This window comes from Bombus bifarius, unplaced genomic scaffold (genome assembly GCF_011952205.1).
Source record: "Bombus bifarius isolate JDL3187 unplaced genomic scaffold, Bbif_JDL3187 scf7180000007986, whole genome shotgun sequence".
Taxonomy (NCBI): domain Eukaryota; kingdom Metazoa; phylum Arthropoda; class Insecta; order Hymenoptera; family Apidae; genus Bombus; species Bombus bifarius.
The window spans coordinates 404,870-430,441 of NW_022884368.1; the positions used below are offsets into that span (position 1 = coordinate 404,870).

Genomic DNA, 25,572 nt, shown 5'->3' on the forward strand with positions numbered 1-25,572 from the left:
AGCGAGTCCCTCTCTTTCTCTCTCTCTTACCCTCTTTCTCCGTTTTCTCTCGTTCCCTGCTACGTTACCGCGCGCAACGGCCGCCCCTTTCTTTTTCTTCCGCTCCTTCTTTTGCGACGCGTCGTTTCGCGTCTACTCGTCGTGCCTCGGAATTTTCTTCTCTTGCTCGCTGGCGTAGGACGAGCAAAGCGATGCAAAGCGAGGTCGCGTCGTGAAAACGCGAGGCTATCGACGAGATGGCCCCTTTCGTCGCGTTAATCGTTTCATCGTTGATGGACGAAGGAAGAAGGCCAGTGCTCCCTAATGGTGCGTTAACCTTTACCATGGCTCGTTCGATCTCGATCTGACTCGCGCGACCAACTCGCTTATCTCGCGTTCCGAACGCTACCACGCGAGTAATCGACTCTCCGTCTCTCTGCATCGCGTTTTCGTTTCGCTGGCGTAAATTAAAGATTCGAACGGATCCGAGGCAGAATTACGAATGACGGACATCTGTCACTGAATTTCATTAAAATCCTTTCCACGTCCCGTGACATCCTCGGGGCTAGTCCTCGGCCCGGTTGAATGGTTGGATGGCTGCTTGCCTGCTGCCTGGATTCGTGCACCCGTGACTCATTCATTATTCATTCGCCCAATTCATCACGGCGACATCGTGGTACGGGCCATGGCGCGCCAGCAACGGGCCAATTTCGGTTTACGCTCGAGAGTAGAAGAGCATCGAGACGCGCCCTCGTGAAAATGGAACAACGCCGGGCCGAGAATTTTGCGACGTTCGATCTCCGAGGCGAAACGAGGCGTGGGAAATCGATTCTATTCGGCGAGATCGAATCCTGTACGCGTCATAACGCGCATCGATGCGTTCGAAGGATACGAACGGAGAAAGCCAAACTCGGTTCACGAGAGACCGCGATAGTGGGGGTGGTTATGAGGACGGCGGCGGCAATAGCGGTGGCAGCATACTCGGAGGTGGTATTGGTGGTGGTGGTGGTGGTGGTGGTGGTGATGGTGGTGGTGGTGGTGGTGATGGCAGTGGCGGGTGGAGCGTCTTCCCCGAGAGCCTCGTAAAATGGAAATCAATTACATCTACGCTTAACTACTTAAACTGGTTTCGCCACGGTCCTAAAGGCCGTTTACTCGTTGCGTGGGGATGAGCAACGCGTATGGTCGGTACACGCAGAGAGAACCGTCTGGAGTCCGTGTGGTTGAAGAAGCGAGGCCCGCGAAACAGGGTTCCTTCGTTTAGGAGCGACGAGGATCGGGATAAACGGCCACGTAGAGAGCAGCCGGTGAACACCGCTAGAGGCTTCATCTCCCCGCCCCCATCTCATCCTTCTCTTCCTTCTTTTCCTCCACCTCCCGTTCCACTCGTGCTCCGCCACCCCGTGCTCTCCATCTTCCGCCGCGCTTCTTCTTTTCGCTCTTCTCTTCTCTCCTTCGCCCCTTCCTCCCTTCTTCCCTTCTTCTGTTCGTCGGTTTGCGGCGAGCCGCAGATCATTCGTATCAACATAATTACAAGCTTGGGAGCCGCCTCTCTGTTTCTCTCACCTCGCTCCACCCATCACGACGCAACACACGATCGCTTTCGCGCCCCGGTGAAACCTTTCTTTTCTTCTTTCGCTCCTTATCTTCCTGCTCGAACGCGTTGATTCCAGCGCCGCTCCGATACACGATACACTTCGTGTCCTCCGATGATTTCGCGCGATACGCCGCTGCACACTCACCGGATGTTCCTTCGATTACGCGGAACGGCGAAATCTGCTTTCCCACGAGCCACGCTCCTTTCAGCAGTCCGCTCCATTCTTTCCCTCCGTACGCCTTTCCTCGCGATCTCGCGTTAAACCATCGATGATATTTAAAGACGCTTGGGACACGGCCGGTAGTCGAATCTCAACAGCGTTCGCTTTGCAGGATCACTGCGAATGGAAAGCAAGGACGATAACCGCGTTTCTCGACGGATCGTCCATAGCGAAACAGCATAAATTTGGCTGTACCTACTACTCGACTGAACTACCGGCCGTGTCTCAGCCAGCCTTCAAGTTTCGAAAGGCGACGTAACTCGAGGCGATATATGTATAGAGTGCGCGTGAATTATAGCGATGATACACAGCGACAGCGACGCATCGGAAGGTTATTTGCGATCCGGTGAGTGGCGATTCTCGTGTCGGTGGTAGGACGCGGCAGGCAAGGGATACGCGATACGCGAGACGAGACGTGCTTCTGGGTTCGGACGAGGGGTCGTGGGCCGTGAGTCGTGAGTCGCGAGGTGTTAGTCATGGAACGAATCGGCCTTAAAGTGGCTGCATCTAAAAATAATTGCTCGTTGACAGGCCGTGAAATGAATTTATTTAATTTCAGATAGGTATAACGGAATTACACGGCAGTTGGAGGTGCGATGAAGCCTGGCTGGCGTGACGAGCCACTCGATGAGCAGGCCACGACGTGCCTCGGGACGTGCGCGCCGCGCCGTCGAGCATTCGCTTCGTGACGAATTTCCTCCGACCCGTTCGACACCGACGATCCGTTTTTACCAACGAAAATCCGTTCGTTCTTTCGGTCTCGCGGTGCATCGACGGTCGCGTCGTTCCAAAGGAAACGGACGAGACGTGGCTCGTCTCTGGTAACGGAAAAATGAAAGAAGCTGTTTTAATAAAAATTCGTTTATTTCTATCCGTGCTACATCGTGAATACGTCGTTTACGCTACTCGCTACCACAAAAGATTTTATGTACAAAGATCACCGTCTCGAGGAAACACGCGTTAATACTATCGTGGTATATATTACAACTATAGCCGAGTCTTTGTCCGTTCTCCGTCGCTTTTCGACTCGGCTTATTTTATGTACAAATCGATCGGAATTGAGGAAGGAAGGAAGGGGGAATTTTTCCGGCGCACAGACAACGCGAACCCTCCAGCTTCCCGAATTTAAAGACGGACAGTCTACCGGTTATATTACGCGTACACAGAGAGCAAACAAGTACAGGTCGTTTCTCTAAAGCTAACTTAAATAACACTGGACGAAGCGATGACGATCTCGGGATGCTTCCTCCTCGCACGTCGAGGGAACGAGAAACCGAACTGCCTGACGCCTGGCGTTCTGTACAAATCGACGAAAGCCGCACATGCGATCATCGGCGCGAGAACGTCTACGCGAACGCTTCCGGGCGCAACGCGAGAGAGCAACGGTTTCCCCGATCGACGCGCAAAACCTTGGCTCGAGGATTTCTTCTTTGGCTGCACCGCGTTTACCACACCTTCCATCGACTGTCCAAATCGTTTTGACGCGACCAACAGAACGAGTAGGCTGGCAGAACGCGTCGATATCGTTAAGGAAAAGCGTCCGAGGTGGATCGCTAATTGGGGGTGGATGGACGGGTTCTTAATGGCGGAGGCGTGCTCGCGGGTGGAGGATACGGGGTGTACCTGAGGGAGGCGGCGGTCGCGCTGGGAGGAGAAGATCTTCGCGATATCATGGCGACGGGAGGTGGTGGTTGCCAGGGCCAGGGCAGGGCCGCGGGGTAGGGAAAAGACGCGGTAGTCGCCGCGGTCGGATACGGGGACGTCGTTCCGGTCGCCGGCCTAGTTCCAGGGTGCGTTTGGCCGACGGTTCCGTAGAGGAGCGCCGTCGACGGAGCGATCCACGGGGGCAAAGCGTGAGCCGAGCTCTCATGCTGCGACTGCTGTTGCTGCTGTTGTTGTTGATGCTGCTGTTGCTGCTGCTGCGACTGTTGATGATGTTGTTGCTGATGCTGCTGAGCACCGAGGGCGGCGGCTGCCGCTGCCGCAGCCGCGGCTGCTGCCGCCGCGGCCGGAGACGACATCGCGAGATGCTCGTACAACCTGACCGGCGCCACGCCGCATCTCACCAGCTGTTGCTCCATCAGCTCCATCGGATCTCTGAAAACAGCCGAAAACCAGCGCGCGGAAGGGATTAGCCGAGAAAAATAAATTTTTCCAAAGACGGACAAACTCGTGTTTAAGTCGATATCGATCCTGTCTACGGACGGTCTCGAGCTATTCGCGATCGTAAAATTACTCCGATGCTGAAAGATCTATCGATCGATAACAAGACGTATCTTAATGCGATCAAGCGTCGCGCGATGCGTATCTGCCGTAAAAAAACCATACTTTCGTTTCCTCGCTTGCTAGAGGATTGGCCCGTGTCGTCGATCGATAGCGCGCGTGACTCGCAGGTTACCTTACACAGAAACGTATTACATGTGGCGTTAATAACGCCAACAAAACGCTTGCTTTCGTTCTCAGTCGTCTTCCGTAGGGGCTTTAGAAATTCTTTTATGCAGGCGTCGTACGGATCCCGTTTCGATCTAAGTACCTATAATATGGTAATTGAGCGAACGCGATATACGTTCCTTCGATTTGTAGCCACCTTGTCTACTTTCGTGCCCTACGCGTATGCTAGATCACAATCACGATCGTGTTCTTCGTAGCTCGAGAACGTCACCGCTGAGAAATAGGAGAAAATTCATTGTATTTCTTTTCCCTTTCAATGTTTCGAATAACGCTATTGATGATCCTCCTCCGCTGTAGTTAACCTTAACGCGTGACCTCGTTTCGTACGTAACCCTTCGACTTCTCGCGTTCACCTCTTCAGAAGCGATCCGAGCTTTTCCGACATCATTGCCACGCAACGTGTAATCGCGACGATGATGTGGCCGATAACGTTGACTTTTCAACATTTCTAAGAAATTTGTTCCGGTCGTTGGTTTATGACACGCGCCCCTCTCTCTCTCTCTCTCGTTGTCGCGTTATCCTTAGCTTCGGCTCCGGTTCAAGCATCGTTATAAGCAACTATATGGCAGTCTATCCTTCCAAATAAATAAATTTCGTTGGGTCGCGATGTTCGCCGTGCGAAAAGACAATAGTCTGGCGATCGCGGCGAGAAAACGCGAAGAGCGTGCGACTGGAAAACGAGGACGAGAAAGAACGAGGAGACGGAGCGAGACGCGTTCTCATGATTAACCGATCGACGTTATCGGCATTAAGTGGCATTTAGAGGGGAATGAATCGATGAGATTTCACGCGGATAAAGAGAGAAACGACGAACGAGATAAGCGGATGGAAGAGGAAGGTCGGCGTCCGTGGATAATTAAGACGACGCGACAGTTTCTCATTGACGTTCGCGGAGTTGGAGCCGCGGCGGGGTAACGTGATGGATGATTTCGTGCATTAGACGCCAGCTTAATTAGGGTTAATTACGGCCGATTGTACGTTGGAAACGATCGGTCGCCGGTATTGGCAGGACGCTAACGAGCGAATTATTGGCTGGCCGCGGATCAAAATGTCTGGCATCTTCTTCGTGACGTTCGCGTGATATTCGCGATAATTAATGGTCGGTATCATTGCGAAGTCGTGCGCGCGCGTTGCATAGTCATTTCCTACTTTCGTGATTACACGCGGGAGTGGTACGTAAACATCGTGCGACTATCGTTGGGACTATCTCGACGTGATTAAGACCTCATTGTGACCGCCGTGGACGACAACGAGACGCTTGGCTCCGATCGGCCGATAGTCGGCTTTTTCGTCTCTCGTTCCCTCCGAGTAGCAAGAGATTTCCCATGCCGAAAATCCAAAGGCCAACTTTTCGAAATAGAAGGCGCTCTGTTGCTCGGCGGCCACCCGACGTGTCCGACCCACCCGCGTTGATCTGGAAGAAAACGATCTCGGTGGCGATGGACGGTAGGCTCGAGCAACCGTCGAGTGGCCAAAAGAAAACCCGACACCGGGGCGGCAGTTCGTCGGATAATTTCACCGCGGCCTCCTCGACGATGATACCTCGTATCGATCATCCGGTGGTTCCCCGAAAGCCCGATAAACCTCGGACTGTCTGGAGATTGTCTTTCACGCTCTCTCTCGTCCGGCGCCCCGTCATTCGCTCTGAATCGCCTCCGAGCCACACGGTCCTTCCCCTCACCTCCATCCGATCGAGTGTCGTTAATCCCGAGCAAGCTGCCTCGATCTCTCGTTGACGAGTCCAATCTGCTCCGTCGTTTATCCAGCGACTCTCGTATAGACCGCTTTAAATCGCCGGTTGGGCCGTCACGCGACAGCTCCATCACGACCGGCGATCGAAGCGAACGCGACGAACGCGAGTCCAAACGAGAGACACCGGAAGAGAGAGAGAAGAAAAAGAACGCGTCCTGCGTATGTGTGTGTGTGTGTGTGTATAAATTGCAAGAAAGGGCGGGGAAAAGGGCGAAACGAAAGAACGAAGCGAGGGAGATGCGAAGGGTGAAAGAGGGACGACGACTCCGGCGAGGCGGTTGGTTCGCGAGTCTCGGTTACCAGCCGACTATAGCCTGCTTAACGCGTAACGCGACACCGAAGGACGCGGCGTCTCGTAGGATCAGCTGGAAACTGTGGTCCGTAGCGAATTGTCGACCACCGCGGCGAAACGCCATCGGACGAACGATGCCAACGAAATGGGATTTTCGAACGGGAGAAATCTCGAGCATTTAGCCGCCACCGCGCCACGCAAGCGTAAACGCGCGTTCTACCGAGACGCACCGTGCGGACGACGAACGGACGAACGAAGAGAGGGAAGCACGCAGGAAGGAAGAAAGAAGGAAGAGCGAAGGGATGGACGAAACGAGTCCCGGCTGAAAAAGGCGAAGGATTAGGGGGAAGGGGGCCCGGGGCTAATCGCCGTCCGCTCGAACGTGCGGGACCACACACCGCCGCGCCGCGTCCACGGCCATTCCTCTTCTCGTTCCTTTGAAATATCGCTGTCAAACGGCCGAACTCTATTAGTCGTCACGTACGATCGAATCCGAAGCTCGTATACGAGGAACGCGACCAGCGAGCGTTCGCCGTGGCGAAGTCTGCGCCGCGAAGGCGAGCGGCACGCCAGAGCGGAACGTCGCGTCGCAGCGACAGACGCAGACACGGGCGCGCGCGCGTGCGCACTACCAGCGTTGCACCTGTGTACGCAAAGCGGAAATGACGCAGCAGAGAATCTCTATACGCATTAACCCTGGTTGCAATTCACGACGCGCCGTAGCCTCCCGGCCTTGAATTATATCCTTAATGTTTTCATAAAGCTTCCTTATGTACAGACAATAAAAGCCCTAATTACGGTTGTTGGCCAGGACGGGAGAGCGGCCCGAGGCGGTCGCCTATTACTATTCGTGCTATGCCGGCCCTCCTGTAATTGTTACACCGAGCAATAAATATTCCTCGTCGATCTGACGAGTCTGCGTTTTCCCCGTAATGGCGCGGTTACGCTCCAAACGTTCTAATTAGAGGCCACCGCTGTTACCCATTAAAGTGTCCACGACTACCGCGGCTACGCCCTTCGAACATGGCCGATCTATAAACAACGATCCGATACTCGGATCGGCTTTACCCAACGGATCGAGAACGTCGCTCGAAACGTAGCCGAGCGTGGTCGATCGTTTCCCGTGCATCGAGCTTTCCTCGGTGATTTCCTTCGCTCTCCGCTATCCGCCGACCGAGCGAATCGTCACGACGCGACCAAAGGCCTACGAAGCTGCGTGCGACGCGTATGCGTACGTAGAGCAAGAGAAAGTACGTGGTCGTTTCTCGCGCGATTCCAAGCGCAACCTCTCTCGCGAGGATAAGGTCGAAACGGACGCTCGGCCGATCGAAGCGTTTCCGGTTGACGCGAGCGTGCTTTCGATACCGCGCGAAACGCTTCGGCGTTTTAACGGAGCTCGCGATATTAGCGGAGCGCGCGCGGAGGGGATTCCATCGAACGGGGAGCCTGTTATTCTCCGCCTACCCCGAGGCTGACACAGGGCATTAGGTAAGTGGTAGATAATAATAGGTTACACCCCACTGATGGTCGAAGATAGTTCATCGAGCAACGCGGCTTCGTTCTCTCTCCCTCTCTCTCTCTCTCTCTCTCTCTCTTTCTCTCTCTCTTTTTCTCTACTCGCCTCGGTTACTATCGCACGCATCCCATGAACGAAAATGACGTGGACGAGTGAAGCTCGGTCCTCGATCTCTCGGATCTCGGTCCTTCTCGATTCTCGCGAAACGTCGGGACGCGAAATCCGTGCTGGATGGATCGCAGCACGCACGAGAATACGCAGGGTATAAACGGGAAGAAAGACGGCGAATGGAATGCGTGAAAGGACGAAGCGTGCGCGGAGAGTGGTCGGAAAAGCGAGAGAAAAAGCAGGGGAACGGGAAGAGGAGGGAAGCCAGAGACGAACGGAGATGGGGAGAAAAAGAAGAAGGGTAAATGAGAAACGAGCGTGCGATCGCACTGAAATACGGGTAAGAAGATTCGAAAAGAAGTCGGGGCGAAACGGGTAGAGCGCGCGAGGAAGAGAGGAAAGAAAGGGAGAAATAGGCAGAGAAAGAGCGAGTGTAACAGTGAAGAAATTAATAGCCATAAAATATGAATAGAAATTAGCAGGTTCGGGGTGGCGTGACGCGTTTGCTCGCTCATTTCCTTTCGGCGCGTTGAAAAACAACAAAACAACGCAAAATACGGTCGAGCCTGTAATTTACCCGGCTGCCGCCGAGCGGTCCGACGCGCGATCGAGCCGGTTCTGTGTGAGTCACAGGTACGAGCCTGAACGGCGATCGTGTGCGTGCCCGACGATCGTACGTGGAAGCCGCGTACGGCGAGTAGCTCGCCAGTGTGAGTGATCTCTCGGCCGCTTTCGAGCGAGCGAAGATCGCGCGTACCGCTGCGAGGCCGACACTCTTTCGACTCCTCTCTCGGAGCTCGCAAGCCGGCCGCCCATCATCGTCGTCGCACGGTAGGTATGGAAGGTAATGATCCGGTAATGACCCTGACGCGTTGGATAGCCAGCCGATATACGCGTCGGCCCAGCTAGTACGTACCGCTCGACTCCGCGTTTCTTCGTCTTTCTCGATCGCCGATCTCTCCTCTCCCGTTCTCGTTTCCATTTCTCACACCGCCTCTTGCTCCCGTTACACCCACACCGCCGCCACCATCCGCATCATCGAAACCTCGCCCTCCCCTCCCAAAAAATCTCGACGATGCACGCCAAGACCTTTGTTTTCGCGTTTTAAACGGCGGTTATTAGCTCCGCGGCGTTCTTCGGCCACCGAACGAAGCTTCCCCGGTCCTTTCTTCTTCCGTCTGCGTCGCTCTCGCGCCGCGCGTTCGTCTTTCCGTCTTCGTCCGTCCCCATCTGGCAGTTTGGTAATGCGGCCGGCTAATGGGCCAGAGCGATGGAGGACTTTGGGTATCGGTTAGAGCTGTCCAAGTTGCCGAGGGTTGATGCTGCTAGTTCTGCCGGTGGACGCGAAACGGAGGAACGAGGCAGGGTGATCTTCCTCTCGCTCGAGGACGTCCGGGAGGCAGAGAGAGAAAAAGAGAGAGAGAGAGGGACGAGCGCGCGCGAAACAGAGAAAAGGAGAGTGGAGAGTTTGCCAGAGGAAAAAGAGGAAGAAGAAGGCCAGAGCGGCAGCGGTAATGACAGGCCGTCCGCTCTCGAAGCTAATATAGATGAATGCCCTGCCCTCCTTGCCCTCCGGAACCAGCAGAGTGAAGAACGTGGAATCGCTCTCTTTCCCTTCTCTCCTCCTTCGTTGGCATCCTCGCCGACATCGTCCACCGACCCTCCTCCTCCTCCTCCTCCTCCTCCTCCTTTTCACTTCTTTTCGACTTTCGGCTTTCGGCTTTCCGCTTTCGGCAAACGACGAGGAATCAACGGTTCGCCGATTTCGCCCCTTTCGTCGAGGATCCGGCGCCGAAAGCCGAGGCAACGCGAGAAAACGAACAAAGGACCGTTCTTTCGCCGAGATTCTCCGATGCACCGAGCGAATCTCGCTCGTTCTTCGTTTCGCTTTTCCACGCGACGTTTCCCCGAATCTCGTCGAGACGCACGGGTTGCCGCGTTACGGCGCGTTCCCCCGGCCAGCGAATCGGTGTCTCGCGTTTGTGCGTTCGAACGTTTTTCACGAACGTCTCGATGCCCCGACGTTCGAGCAATTTCGAGTTTCACGCGGCAGCTGGCCGTAAATTTGGACCTGCGAGGCAAGGTCAGTCGGAGCGAGACGAGACGAGACGAGAAGAGACGAAAGGCGGCAGCGCGGTGAAGCCGAGGACGAGGCGAGACTCGGCACGGCACAGTCACGTTTTTATAAATGCTTCTTAAATTTTCACAGTTACCGTAATATCTTTATAAGAACGATTTCGGAGGTTTTTGCGGCCACGTATGCGAACGCGGCCACGATGATGGCGGTGGTGGCGGCGGTGGCGGCGGCAGCGACGACGGAGAAAGAGGATCGGGCTTTTGCGGCAGGAGGGAAGCAGGAAAGAGGAAGAGCGAATTGGAAAAGGGAGAAGAGCGAGGGATGAGAGCGAGGGTGAGAGAAAGAGACGAAGGAGAGAGTACGAAGGTGAGAGCGAGGGTGAGGACGAGGCCGAGGGTGTGAGAAGGAGAGAGGGGCGAAAGGGCCGAAGGGGCATCTATCTATCAGCGGCGGCGTGAAGTGGGCGGGAGCATGCGCCGTATTGCCCCGTACGGCCGCTCTCTCATTAACTCCGGACGCCGCCAGAGCCGCATCCGTGCAGCCGAACACGACTGCCGCGAACCGCCGTGCCACGCCGCGCCGAGACGACCGTTTTTCTCTTTCGTATCGCGCGAATTCTTTCTTGTCGAGCGCTCGTGCGCGATTCCAAATCACGCGAATGTCGTCAATCGTTCGCCGATTTTATCGCGCTTGCTCGATCGCCGCCGTTGGTTGTCGCCGTCGACAACGACGGCGATGACTTTTCCCGCGACGTTCGCGACGGAGGGACGTTTTCTCGGAAAATTGGCAATTTCGATCGCGTCCGAGATGTTATCGCGTTGGGAAGGGTAAAGTCTAAACGGTGGTGAGCCGAACGATGGAATGACGGGGCAAGATTTTTCGTGATCTCGGTTAGGCAGGTGCTGATTTGAGGAGGGTCGCGTTAGAGCGGACTGTGATTTTCAAACGATCGTCCTCTCCAAACTGCCGTGTCATTAAAGCGTGGTCGATCGACGGGTCCGTGGCTCTTTCTCCCAGGGAGAATTCGTTCGTGGCATCGGCGATAAGTCGGCGAATTTCGAGAAAGACACCACGGGACACGGTCGTCCAACTGGTTCGACGTTTCGCTGATCCCGTCTCTTCGGTTCGACGTTTACGAAAAATTTCCAAACGCTCGAAACACGCCCTTCCATTCTCGGAAGCGCATCGAAGATCGCGTCGAACGCATTAGCGGAGAGAAGGACTTTCCGGTTGAGCCTCGACACGCCTCCGATTTGCACGTGATTACCGGCGAGCTGCGCCGCGCCCGACCGTACGCTGGTCCCGAGAGAACGAGAATTCCTGTCAGGCATACGGCTCTCTCGTGACTCGTCGCCCCAAACTCCGTGCTTTGTCCGCGTTTCCGTTTCTCGTCCGCGGCTCGTCCACCTCATCTTCCCACCTCGTGCTCGAGATCCGAAACGTCGCGACCGACTGCCGATTAGATCGCGTCCCTCTGCAAATCTGCACGGCGATAATACCGGTAACGACTCTTCTAATTAGATCGGCGCGCGTTCTCCCCGACCCTAAAATCTTTTAATCGTTGCTCCATTACGAGCGAACAAATTATTTAATCGCATCGTTTGCACGAACCCCGAAGCAGGTGTTTGGCAGACGGCGGCCGCGACGCGTTGCCGATGCGATCTCTCGCGATACGATGCGATGCGAACCAAGGCGAGGAAAAAATGAATATGTAAGTACGGCTAAGTGAGTGCGTTCAGGGCTCGATATCGTTTTTGCGAGGCGAAAGCACGAGTGTTGGGAAGGAGCGTGCTGCCGGAGACAAGACGACTTTATCGAGTAGTCGTTATCGATTCTCCGGTACACACTGACGCGCGTCTGCACCTAACACGTTCGCTCGCACACGCCAGTGCATCGTACGCACGGTATACACACGGTAGGCCATTTGCATAAAACCTTCGCGAGTGCGATTCGGATATCGGTAGAGCGAGAGAGTTTAACGATTCGGTGGGCGTAGTTCGAGGCAAGTAGTCGCGTCGTTCGTACTCGTTAATCGAACGTAAACGATCCGAATAATCGTTTTAATCGCGGGGAGAAGTTTTGCAGTCGCGTAACGGCCCGGCGCAGCGACGCGTCCATTCCCAAGTCGGAAAGTTCTGCTGGAATATCCTGGAATTTCGGAGCTGTGGTGGGAATCGTCGAAAGGGATATCGAGAGTGTGCGTGCACGCGAAGAAAGAGAGGAAACACCGGAGCGGGGAGTGGGGAGGGGCGAAGGAAGGGAGCGACAGAACAGCGAGGAAATTGCAATTAATCGAGATCGTTTGTTTGCCAACGAACGTAATGTCCGATAACGACGTAGCGTCCATCTGTCAAGATTAATGGTAACGCCGGTTATTGGAACGTTACTTTGTCGCTGTTAACGATAATCCTTTGACGCGGCGCATGGCCGGTGAAAAAGTTCTTTTCTGTCACGCATGTATCCGCCCCGGCCGTAAACGCGGAGAGAAGAGAAGGCGAGCGAGTGCGAGCGCGAGTGCGAGTGCGAGTGCAGGTGCGTCGTCGTTCATGTAGATAGATGATCACGGATAACTGGAAATCGAGCGTCCGTGAGCACGCTTATTCTGGATCAAACGCGCCTCTCCTTCGACATTTAGCGTTGTATAAATTTCCACTTTTAACGAGATCTAAAAGATCGCGCGATAATTCGGCCGGCACGATGATTAAGGTGCCGACGTTATAATGGCGCGTAATGATCGCTTCGCTCGCACGGCACGGCACCGTACCGCACGGCCGCGGCTCGAAATATGCGCGAAACGAATCGATCCACCATGCTGGATTGGCAAACGTAAGTACGACACGTTCGGTGCGTGTGTTCTACCTACCGATCGAAATCCGTCAGTCTCGACGAGTCTCGGAAACCTTTGGCGAACGGATTGCTGTCGATCTTCAGCTTGGTTATCTGCAACATTATCGGTTCACGCTGGGTAATTACCGACTCTCATTTGGAATCGCGCGTTCGTAACCGCGAAGAAACTGGACTAATTTCGTGATAAAAAGGTAGGCCGCGTTCGCCGTGGCGCTTTACGGCTGTCGGAGAGCAGCGACGCGTGTTACGAAATTAGTCGAGTTTCTGATCGGATCGAGCAACGTCTCGCGTATAATACCTAAGCTCGTATACGTAACTAGTATCCACGTATATACTCACCAACTGATTCTGGTAGGCAGTCACCGCGGTGAAAATTGCTTCGGGGAATATGAACGTTTTGTGCTCCTCCTTCTGAAGATCGCTTATACGAAGATTATTGTCGTCCGTTTGTCGACAGCGTACCAAATGTATCCTCGGTTGATATCTGTGCATCGAATTCAAAACGATCTGAAAATAGAAGAGGAAAAGAGCTGAGAGCAGCGAGGATACGCGCGATGATTTATAAAGTCTTAATTAACGTCTCGGAAATAACTGGAAGCGTCGTATAAATCCTGTTTGCGTTTCGAACGTTAATAGGCGACGACGGCCGCTAAGTTTTATAAACGGCCACGCGTTTGCCCGTCATCTTTCTCGCCACTTTATCACTTATCACTTATCTAATAACCGATAGCAGGGCGGAAATTATATCGCGAGAATCCCGCGCTACGTCCAGAGAACGCCGTTTCATTTTCTAATCGACCTCGCGATACAACTACGACTTTCGCAACAGGTACCGATTCAAGGTAATTCCAACGAATCTAAATCAACCGAGACCGCGATTAGATCGCTAGGAGTCGCGTTCGCGCGCTCGTCCCTTTCAACCAGCCCCGCCACCAAATTTCCATCGTGCGTCGAAGCAAGCGTTAACGTTAACGGTACACCGATCGATCCGCCGCGCACCTTGTAATTTCAACTTTTAGCGACGCGTCTATCATTTCCGTGCGAGCAACTTTAACATTAACCGGGGGAACACCGAGTTACAGCCGATGGAACCGGAGAACTCGCGTATCGATTTCCTGTCTCGAACAATGTGCCACGATGAAACAAGTTTCTCGCGTAGATATCGCGCCTGCGGAATGCTCTACTCCAGATACATCAACGTTGCTCGACATAATCGCGACATTCGTGCAAAACGTTCGCTCGAATTTTCCACGTCCGTCTACGACTTCTTGGTCGACCTACGTGGTGGTCGTACGCTTACGCGCATTCCGTTTTCCCTCGATCTCGTCCAATCGATAGTCTCGTGGTCGGTGGACTCGAATCGCGCGGTTCGTTTCACGCTCGCGCTCTTCGTCCCTTTGCTTTTCTTCTATGTGCCCGTTTCGCTTCGAGCTGCCCCGGCTCGAAACACGCGCTTAAATCGTGTCCCTGTTTCTCGTTAACAATAAGAGCGTGGAACGTTATGGTATCGTACAACGCACGGGGATGCGATATTAAACAGGATTTTTATTAGCGACCAGATTATCGTTGAAAATATATCCGGGATATCTGCGGCTGGCATCGCGCGTTGACGCGCCACCAGACACTCCCCGACCCGACGCGGCGCGGCGCGGCACGACGCGAAGCGCAGCGGCTACGCCAGACACCGACAGCGCGAAAAACGAAATTCCTCGTTTAGGCGACAGGCTGTCCTCGAGGCGCGTTGTCGCGTCGTTCGGTGCGACGATCGAACGAACGTCTTAATTTTTCGTTGTGCGTTTCCACGGAACCTCGACGAGAAAATCCTTTTTACGCTCCGGCGATACGTTAACGTGGCGTTAACTCTTCCGCTTTACGATTACGAGTATTTGCTCGTCGACGGAATAGCAATTTCAGTCGCGCGATATCGCCGTTACCAGGGATTTTTAAGGATGCGCGACGTACCCTTACGTTCGCGTTACTCCGATAAATGGAAATTGTCGCGGTAAATAGCAGTCGGTACACACCGATTATACGCTAATCGCGTATACTCGAGAAACCGAATCCAATCCACTCTCATCGTCGGACGCACGCAATTTGCATCTAGCGATTTATCAAACAACGCGGCATCCATGTAATGTACGTTGATAGCGGTATTACATGTGCGATTTATAGTCGTTTTTCTCCTTGCACCGGCTCGCTCGACCACGATACCCGTCGACGACCGATAGCTGTCGGTCGAGAACGAACGATCGACGCTGGCTGGCTCGCGGCCGCGGTCGGTTCCGATGGAAATGTCCTCGGAACATTTCGTTACTTAATCCGGCAGCCGGGACGGCTCGTTTCTCGCTCGTAATTTATTTTTATAACGCAACGGTATACCATGAAATTAATATCCCCGCGTTGGCCACGAACCGTTTCCTTCTCTTTCGCAACGCTGCTTTACGTGACTATTTATTTTCAGCCGCGTTGCATCCATATCTTTTCGCTTTACCGAATTATCGGCGCTCGTATTGTCAAATTGCAACGCGTTTACAAACGTTCTGCCTAAACACCGGCAGGCAAACGTCTGTTCGCTCGAATTTCAACGTGAATCCGGCCTGTTGCGACATCGATAAAGAAAACAATACGAACGCGATTCGCGCAAGCGTGTATATATTTGCAAAGGCAGAGAGAGGTCGTTGTTAATATCCCGGCGCGGCGTTGTGATTTACGATTATGCAATAGCTTATAAATTTTTCATTCGTCGCGTCGTCGCACGATGGTGCAAGGACGAATGTTAAACGAGCAACGTTATATTCTCGATATCGCACCGCGCGACGTCCTCCCGTCTCCTTCGGGTGCAAGATTGTGTTCTCTCGATGGAGCAGAGAAAAAGGAAAAGGTCTCGAATTTAATTCGAGTCCGGATAACGAGTACGGCGGCGCGGCGCGGCCCCGTGGACCGAACCGTAGGTTTCCAAGCGGGCAACTTTATGCCCGTACGATTATAGGTGTCTGGGATCCTGGGGTGCCCCTATCCGTTTTCTCTGCACCGTTGGATAGTGGGACACCCCACTGCAACCTGTCAGAACTCCAATTTGCTCTACTCTGTTCGCTCGACTGTTCGTGTGGATGCCACCGAACGTACACCGATTTCTTCGTAACAGCGTGTGCTCGCGCGACCGACGCAACGCGTCTATTTCGTACCGATTTCCGATTTCCTCGTTTTCGACGATCGTTTCGACGACGCGTCGTCCCTCTGTTCTTCCCTTCGTCTCCACCGATTTTTCTTCGCGCGATTTTCTTCTCTCTGAAAGAGCAACGCGCGCGAGTTTCCGCCCGGACGAATGAGGCGTAACGCGCCGCGTAGGACAACGAGACGCGAATAAAATAATTCAACGTATCGACCCGTTCTGTCTTTCCTCCGTCGGCCCTATCGCCTTGCTGGATTTCTACTTAGAGGCACGAAATTTAATACCTGACGTCAGCCTAAAGGACATTGAGCGCATGATCGTGAGAATCGTCGGTTTGCAAGGACCGTGTACGGCGCGTCTTGCAACGTACTTTGCCTATTTTTATCCGAGCCCGATAACGCGACTCGCCGATCCAGACATCGGAAGATTAGTCTAATTTTATTAGAGAGATGAAAACGATTTACTCGGTTACAAAGTAGCAACGTCGATGATAATGAGCTTTACGGTTTCATCGAATATACTCGTATTAGTCGCGCCTTGCTATTATATCTGCCGTTTAGTCAATTACATCATAAATTCCAATTGGATATTCGCTATCTCCTCGTTCGATGTATCATAAATCATTTTTAATCTCAACATTACGGCTGACTAAAGCTTCCTGGTATCCGCGGCGCTAAAAGCGCGCCGTGTTAAGAAATTATTAATATCTTTTGATGCCGATGCTCGTCCCGTTCTCGTGATCGTTGTAGCGACGCGAAATATTTCTCCCGATGGTATTAACGTCGATCACACGGTAGAAACGGAACGGAACCGTGTCGCTTTCGGTTCGTTACGTATTTAGAAGGGAAATGTCAAAAGCGCGCACGACGACGATGACAAGACGCAAGAATTCGACGGTCGGATTTTTGCTGCCGTTTTTTGTCCGAGTCACGGATCCTCGATCGGAGAAAGAAAGAAACAAGAGAAAAATAAAAAGAGAGAAAAAGAGAAGGAGAGAAGCAAAGTCGAAACTCGATCTCTTTGCGCGTTCTGTTCGACTTTGCCGTCCCGGTCGTCCCAAAAATCGTCGCAGTTGCCGAGCGTAGGAGCGCACGGTGTACCGTTTCCACGGTAATTTAGATTTAAACTGGAGAAAAATATCGGTGGATCGGCAGACCGGTGAGGCCAGCATTGGGGAATAGTAGCGGGAGAGGCGCGCGGCAACGTATCTCCCTACAGGTATCGTACAAGACGACTCGTCGTCGCAGGTGGATGCTTGCTTTTGGACCACCGTGTAGTAGCCAACACGCAGGCGGGGGTCTTATAATATCGCGTCATACGAAACGATGAAATAGTGGCCGTAGCGAAGGAATGTTCCCTACCACTTGAGTCGTCGAGTTGAGAGTTGACTGGCGTTGCGTGGCTCTCCCAGCTCTCCCGGCTCTCCTGGCTCGACTCCGCTCACCACGACTGCTTTTAACCGGTGTGTCTGTTCCTCGACACTCGCCTGCCTAGCCTTTTTTCCTTCTCTTTCTTTCTTTCGTTCTTTCTTTCTTTCTTTCTTTCTTTCTTTCTTTCTTCCTTCCTTTCCTTCCTTCTTTTAGCCCGCTTCTTTCCTTCGCACTTGCTCTCCGCCATGCTTTACATGTATATTCACCTACGTACGCCTATCCTTTATGCGCCAAGGTTTCTCGCGTCTCCGCTGAAAAATGCATTTCTGGAGATGCACGTGTCGCTACAATGCGGCACAGCGGTAGTACGACGCCGCATGTACGAGTACGTAACGCAGCGCGTAACGCGTGTTCGAAGAACGACGACACCCCGTCGAATTCGTGGTTACAGTCTCTCTTTCTCTTCCTCTCTCTCTCTCTCTGGAAGAATTCGCGGTGCAGAACGCGTAATGGATGAAACGACCGCCAGGTAAATACGCAGGTATAGCGAGAACGTCGCAAAACGGAATCGTTCATTGCCGTAAAACGTCGGTGTTAACGAACGTCTAATTAGTGTAGATGGATGCAGACGTGTGTTCGTCCGGTGCGCAACCACACTGATCGTTCCAGGCTGTCGAGAAGGAAACGCAGTCGTGCTGCTTTCAGGGATACTGACTGTACGCCAACTTGGAAATGTCGATGCGCGATATCGCGGACAGATAAGGATCGGAACGGAACATTTCGGTACGAACCGGAACGTAACACGGATCAGCGAAGGTATACGCGCGCACGAAAGCGAAAGAAAGTGTCGGGAAGCGAGCGCGCGAGGTTGTCGAGGTGGAGGAGGCGCGCGCGAGAGACGGGAACAGGCTGGCGGAGAGAGATTCAAAAGGTGCTCAACAGGCCAGGCGTGGGCTACTCGTGATCATCATGACAAAAGCTCCGGGCAAACATCCATTCAATTTATTAGCTTATAGGCATGCCGTCGTGCCTACTATACACACCACCTACGACAGACACTACCACCAACCGCCTATAATGCTCGTAACATTATGGCCAGTCCGCGAGTGGACGGTTCGCGCGACCCTCGTTTGCTTCTCGCCTCTCCCCGGATCTACGCTCTTTTCCCGCGTTACTCTCTTTTCGCCATACAGTTATACTTTTTACGACGTAAACCTCCTATGCTTGCGATATTTCTGCGAGCCCGAAAGAAACGCACTCGGCTCTGCTACCACCTAGCCACCGACGCCTGTCCGAATCACAGTTTTTATCGACTCGAGAAAATTTCCAGCGTCTCGTCTCTTCCAGCCGTTTGCAATTGGCGCCAGTGCACGACGAAAAGGAAACAGATCTGTCGAGCATCGCGATCGATGTACGCGACTACGACAAGAACGACGACGACGACGACGACGACGACGACGATGACGACGACGGAATATTACGTTTCACGCGCTGGCAGCTTCGACGCCCACGATTAACGAGCAGTGTTGACGATAACGCCACGCCTACGTGCCCGGTAACGTCGCGTATTCGTTTTACGAGGCCATTTTCGGTGCGCGCGAACGTCCGAAATCTCGTCAACGACGTCTTCGATGCCTCGAAGCAGAGCGAAACTGCGCGATTCTACCGGTGAAAAATGACACTGTAATCCGTGAGCATTGTCGACGTCGTTGGCACTGGTCGTTCGTTAAATCTTTCGTCTTATTCTCGAGCAACGTATGCGCACGTCCCGTGATCCGATCACCGGTTCGCCACGTTCGAAGAAACCCGCGAATGTGTGAATTTAGCGATAAATAACGCGAATGTCTGGCTAGTTTGGATCGCCGCTCGATCTCGCAGAATCTGGTCGACCGAAGCAAACGTCGTGGCCGCCCCGTTCCCGGTTCGGTCCGGTCCGACCCGCGAACCCGACCAACTTCGTTCGAATTTCACAGTCGTAAAAATGCGAAGCGCGCTCGTCAAAACACAGAGGTAGATTGTTCCGCCGAGATCGATATTTGACCCACGTGCATACCAGCTTTACGAGGGTGCACGAACAAGCGATCAGGCGGTTGCTCGCGAACTTTCTTACCTGGCCGTGCTTGTCCATGTCGTTGTTCGTCAGCTTGACCTTTTCGAACGAGACCACCTGCTTTCGTAGCTGATCCCCGGTAAACGGTGAGTCCGGGTGAACGTAGAGCCGCGCCGGCGCCGGTGGATCCGCTTTCCCCGCGACCAACCAACAGCTACGATGGTACGCGTATCGGTATCGTTTGTTGTCCACTGGCACGATGTCCATCAACACCGCGTACCTGCCTTCCGATTTTAATCCGCTGAACGATACGCGACAGGTCGGGAACATTCGTCTGAAAAAAAAAAAAGAAAAGCGAACGAACGTTTTTTGCTTATCTCGGTGATCGACGTTCGGAAAGAGAACCGTGCGCACGCCTAATCGCAACCATGTACATAGTTACAGGCACTGCGCTGAAGTTGCCGATCGTTCTCTTGTTCTTACGATCTCGTTCGATAGAAAATTCGACGTTTAACCTCGACTAAATGGAAAACCGCGGCTCAACCGCACGTAATAATTGACCGATCGCGAAAAGGATACCAAAAAGAAAAACAAAAAAAAAACGAGAAAAAAAATGTATATGATCGACGAACCGTATCGAAGCGTTTGCGCAACGAGAACCGCGCGTTCGTGAAGTTGCGAAAACACGCAGAGGAAAGAGCGACGACGCGTCCGGAGGTTCCTGGCACGACCGATTCTCGTTGGAAGCGTGTGGTGAGTTCTCGAGTTAGAAAGCAACGTAGAGGCGCGTCTAACTAGTCGGTTTGATTGAAAGGAGCGCCCGCAGGCCTTTCAAGCTTCGTTACGAGCGAGTCACCCTTGAACCTCGTTATATGCAGTCAACTTTTCAACACCTCCAGCGTCGAGGCGCACGCGTCGGACAGATGCGCGTGTTCGTTGACGTAGCTTCGATCGGCGGCCAAGTGCACCGACGTTTCTAAACCGTTCGTTACGCTTCACGAGGAACGCTACGCTTTTGGATTTTTACCGGATTCGTCGTCCTCGCACGAGCAAAGGATGAATTCGTCCCGACGTGCCGATCAATTCACCGAGTGTCCGGGACCGTGCAATCCACAGAGCAGAGTATGTCGAAGAACCTGCGTTGAAAACGTCATGTCGATTTTAGAGGAACTTCCGCCGTGCGTTCGATCGAGGCTCCGCCAGGAAGATCTGTTCTCGATCTTCGCGAACGATCAGGAGTTGGAAGCAGCGCCGATCGGCGACGATCAGCTGATGAAATCGATACAGAACGTTTGCTCGAAAACGGCGCGGAAATGGAAAAAGGAATCGTCACCGGCGATCGCCGCTCGTGGTAGATCGGACGGTGGAAGAACGATGCGAGACCAGAGCACGGACGATACGTGCCTTCCGCGAGCCAAGCAAGAGGAAACGACGCAGACGATGGAGGAGAAACAGATCCAAACTACGGAAGAAATTATCTGCGAAGTAACGTCGAGATACAGGTCGATCTCCGCGGGAACCGACAGCCTTCGGCAACGCATCCAAGAGGCGTCGATTCTAGTTCGAAGTATCGTCAGGCGTGGAATAGGCGTGTTTCCATCGGCCAGTTCGTGCTCCTGCCGTTTGATCAACACCACGATCTACGTCGTCTTGCTGCTTTCGTTGGCGATATTCGCGAGACACAGCACGACCTATCAAATCTTTTTGTCCAGTCAAATTTGCGGAATCCTCGCTATTCTAAGCTGGAGATTCTCCGGAACCGTCCCGTTGTAACATCATTTCCCGTTTTTTTTGCTCGTCGAACGAAGCGTCCTCCTTTCACACGGAACCGCCGAGAGACGCGACAGCAACAACGAGCAGCCTTTTCAAAGCCGATCGACGATTTAACAACGACCGCGTTGAAAGCCACGAGAATGCGACAAATCGTACGCGTTCGTTGAAAGACGGTCGATCGGACGGAGCCTCGAGACCGCAAACGCCGCAATTGCCTCAAAGTCGCCAACCGCAAAGATCGATTCACCGATGAACGAGCTTTCTCGATGCCTCTTCCACTACGATGTATTCTTTGCAACGATCACGATAACGATGCGGGACGGTCGCGCCAGATCCTACCCTTTCGTCCGGTTCGTCTGAAAAGTGGATCTCGTTAGACGTCTCTTCGACGGTTACCGATGGACCTTCTTCAGGCTCGGAAATTCGGAGCACGCGACTCGCTACCGAAGAATCGACCACGCTCGATCGGGAAAACGAACGACGACGCGATCACCGTTTTGCCGCCTTCGATCGTTCGCAGCCACCCCCCTTGCCATACAAATTTCTCATTTTAAAGCACCGATCCTCGTGTAATATATCATGGAGAAAAAAGTAACCACCCTGTAGGGTAGTTTCTGCCGCGCTCGGCGGTGGAATAGAAATACATGGAAACGGCTATTAAGTATCGATAGTAAGTCAATGCATCGTTCCCCTGATCCTTCGTTGCGTCCCTATTTCTCGTTTCTCGTCCAACCCCTGTATATCTGGCGCGTGAACACGATTGCCCTTATCTTTATAGAGAATCACGAGGCACGGGTCGTTGATTTGTTACGTTCCGAAACGGTCGCCTTGCGTGCGGATTTCCTAAATTATACGAACAATCGGCCGTTCGTAAAGTAGCGCGTCGTTGATGTTTTTATTTAATTTTAAGCGTCATTCTTCGTCGAATAAGTTTAGCGAGCGAATTGATGGAAAATTATAGAGAAACGAAGCGCGACGCGATTAAACGAAACGATTCGTACGATCAGAAGGAAAAAAAGATCGTTTGTCTGTTTCACTTTCTCTCTACCTCCTGGCCGCTCTACCCTCTTGGAAATAGCTGTCTCTCATTGCATCGCGTATTTCCCTGTCAAATTAGGCAGAAACAAACAAGCCCTCCATGGGCCGTGGCTAACGAGGCCATAATCGCAGGAACACCTCGACCCCAAAGCACCCCAACAGCCTCGAAATACGCGTTACGCGTGTATACGTGCAGACGCATACGTACATCTGGCTGGTTGGTTGGTTGGTCGGTCTGCCCTAGTCCGTAGCGGGAGTAGCGTCGTATACGCGTTTCAGGGGTGGAGTGAGTGGTCGGAGAAGCCATCAGCCCCGAGGACAGAACCACCGGCTGAGGGGCTGCTACAAATGGATTACGGAAGCACTGGATATTATAGCGATCCGAAAGGCCATCCGAGTTACTTAAATGTTTGCCGAGCTAACGACTTTGCAACACCGCCAGGTGTTGTCCCTGTTATAATTATGTCCCGGCTCTTTCCGCGTCGCACCTAGCTGCTCGACGATCCCGAGCAGCGAGTCGATCGTTCGATAATTAGCTCGTTCTTGACCTTTTTCCCCATACCGTGTACCTTATGTACGTTATATTCCTACAGGCTGCGATTTACATATATATATATATACACGGATAGATATATAGATAGATAGATAGATAGACAGATATCGAGGCGTGGAATTTCTGAACGTTTCTTGCCGCTTCTTTTCGCAGCCACGTATCGGCTGGAATTTTGGTTGCAACCGAGAGAACAAGAGAGAGCAACAGGGATAAATAGACGCGTTTACCAGCTCCTTTCCGTTCCCATTGACCCTCTCTTTCTCGCACTCGGCCCATCCTTGTCCTCGTTTCTCGCGTTTTCTCTATCGTCTTTTCATTCCTTCGGTTGTTCCGTGTGTCGTGTTTCGCGATCCGTGCACGTTCTCGCGTAACGTGCACGTTTACCCTACCGGTCGAGGCACGTGTGAGTGTATAATGTAGGTTGCTGGCACCTTGATGAAGGGTTCGCGTGACGAGTACCCTCTATCCGCCGGTATCCTGTCTCGCTCTCCGCTGACCTGCTCGTCCACACCTCCTATTCTGCGCGTTGCCTCGCAGTCCACGCTTACCTACTTAAACTTTGAAAAATATACACCCGTCGCGACTGTGAACAACCGTTCGATTTTCGCTACCTCTGCCGTGACTTTACGAACCGTTGCGAAAAGAGGCAGCTCGCGTACGCAAAACTCACCGAACCCGTTTCCCTACCGAACGCGATCGTTTTATTTTCGACGATTGACATCGTCGGTAAAGAGGCCACGGTGTGTGTGCACGGTTCGCAGCAAAATAAAGAGAGGAAGATAAGGGTCTGTTATCGGGTCAGGTGAAACAAGGATCGGCGAAAACTCGTTGATTATAGGGTACGAGAGAAAAAGATGGGCCGCTGTGGAAGGTGCGAGGCCTTCGTTCGCCGGACTCGACTCGAGCCGAGCCGAGCCGAGCCGTGCGAGCGCCCTGCGATATTTCTGCTTTCTTCTTCTGGTTCGGCGGCCGGTAACGACTTTGCACGCACGAAATTGGCTTTGTTCGCGATATTGAAATCGAGGTCGTCGCGTTGTCTAGAGAAGAACGACGACAAGGCGAAGAAAAAGAATGGAAGGGAAAGGCGAGAGAAAAAGAGGGAGAGAAAGAGGAGAGAAGAGGGAGAAGGTGAGAAAGAAGGAGAAAGGAAACGCTGGCGGGTGCCAACGTGGGAAAAAAGAGACCCCGTGAGCTGTGCTAGTCCTCGAGGAAGAATCAGAGGAGTATATGGTGCTGGCACCCCGTAGAGCCAGACAATTCCACCTGATTGGTCCGAATTCGTATTGTCACTCGAGAGACTGACGTTTTCGTTCAGCTGGGATTTCGTGCCAAGTTTCTCGTGCTAACGACGCTATTCGTGCATCGCCGTGTTCTTGATATATCGATCGTGCCTAGAAAGAAAGTCGAGCCAACGACACGCCCTGCGATAATTTCCAAGCATTTCGAATCAAACGATTGTTTCGACAAAAGTACGTCTCTCGAGCGATTCCGCTCCTCCAAATCCGACAACTTTCCTATCGAGCATAGTAGCCGGCCGGATCTGACGCGTTTCGTGGTGCAGCACGCGAATCGGACGCTCCGCCTGTCACGGACTCTCATCGAGTAATAATTTATAATTACGTACGGCGGCCTACGTCCCGTTCCGGAAGCCGTTTGCGTCTCGTTCGATTTTCTTCTTCGCGCTCACCGACCAACCGGTCGCGTGTTTCCAACTGTATCGCCGACGATAACGCACGTACCGTATTTGCTTGGTTTCGTTTCGCATCGACGAAACATTTCGAGATCGACGAGCACGACGCGACGGAAAGCGACGCGCGCGCCTTAATTACGCGGCAGCGGTAATTAACGCGACGCAGATTTGAAAAATCGAACGCGTTCGAACGGTTTCGAGTTTTTACGGTGGCGCGAAGGATGACGTGGAAAACGAGGCTGTGGCGCAGGGTGGTTTACAAGGGACAGCGAGTTAGAGACGGGTCTCCCATGCGCGCAAACATCTCGTAATTTCGACGTGGTCACGCATCCTTAGAGCGCGCAGCTGCGGCCTCCGCTTTATTAGCATACCTATAAAAATGAAAGCGAGCGCGCGAGCGAGCGAGTATGCACACAGAGAAACAGGAGAGAGGCACAAATTGCCGCGATAAATTACACCGAAAACTCCCTTAAATATCTCGTAAAACGTCGGTCAATGAAATCCATTAGTTCGAGTACGTTCGTTCGGACGTTTTGTTTGGGCTGTCGCAATTTGCCGGTATCCGTCGGACAACAACGTCAGGAACGGTATACTACGGGGCTACGAGCTAGAGAGACTGGCTTTTGTTCGAAACGCGCTACCAGTGTTTCTACCGCGATAATTAACGACCGTCGACCGGGGCCGTAACGGCGCGGCGTGACGTTGCCTAATTGCGGCCGAAAAAAATTTTATTTTCCCGTTATTAGCCGAACGCGTGCTTGGTTCGGCAACCAAGTTTCGAATTTGTTCGCACGTAGTAAATCGAAGCCGTAACGCGCGGTTAAGTGGAACGCGATTCCTTCGAATTTCCAAGATACGTAACGAAGATTACCAAATGTTTTCTTCCTGGCGCCTCCTCTCTCTTCTCTCTCTCTCTCTCTCTCTCTCTCTCTCTCTTTCTCTCTCTTTCTCTCTCTCTCTCTCTCTCTCTCTCTCTCTCTCGTTGTCTCGAGTCGACGACTCTCACGAAATGGAAGTTAATTTTCGAAGCGAGACGAATATCTGCCGATTCGTTGGCTATTCCCGATTCCCGGCTATCTTCCGTTGC

At 52.9% G+C, this 25,572-nt stretch overlaps 2 protein-coding genes across 3 annotated transcripts in view; one reads left to right on the forward strand and one right to left on the reverse strand.

Moving 5' to 3' along the window:
• Nucleotides 1-2,641: 2,641 nt before the first annotated feature.
• The window catches only part of LOC117205045 (T-box transcription factor TBX20-like), a 29,803-nt gene continuing 6,872 nt past the window's right edge, over nt 2,642-25,572 (reverse strand). For both annotated transcript variants that reach the window (XM_033443093.1, XM_033443094.1), the window contains exons 3-6: nt 19,492-19,765; nt 13,179-13,346; nt 12,856-12,932; nt 2,642-3,893 (exon numbers count right to left, since the gene is read on the reverse strand). In XM_033443093.1, the coding sequence (XP_033298984.1) occupies nt 3,350-3,893; nt 12,856-12,932; nt 13,179-13,346; nt 19,492-19,765 (1,063 nt within the window). In that variant the 3' untranslated portion in view covers nt 2,642-3,349. The remainder of the gene's footprint in view (nt 3,894-12,855; nt 12,933-13,178; nt 13,347-19,491; nt 19,766-25,572) is intronic.
• LOC117205046 lies at nt 20,406-21,549 on the forward strand. Its single transcript, XM_033443095.1, has one exon. The coding sequence runs from the start codon at nt 20,488-20,490 to the stop codon at nt 21,202-21,204; it is 717 nt and encodes a 238-aa protein (XP_033298986.1). The 5' UTR covers nt 20,406-20,487; the 3' UTR covers nt 21,205-21,549.

Bases quoted from the DNA above. Each gene is read 5' to 3' on its own strand.
- LOC117205046 (XM_033443095.1), top strand. From the start codon at position 20,488: ATGAATTCGTCCCGACGTGCCGATCAATTCACCGAGTGTCCGGGACCG.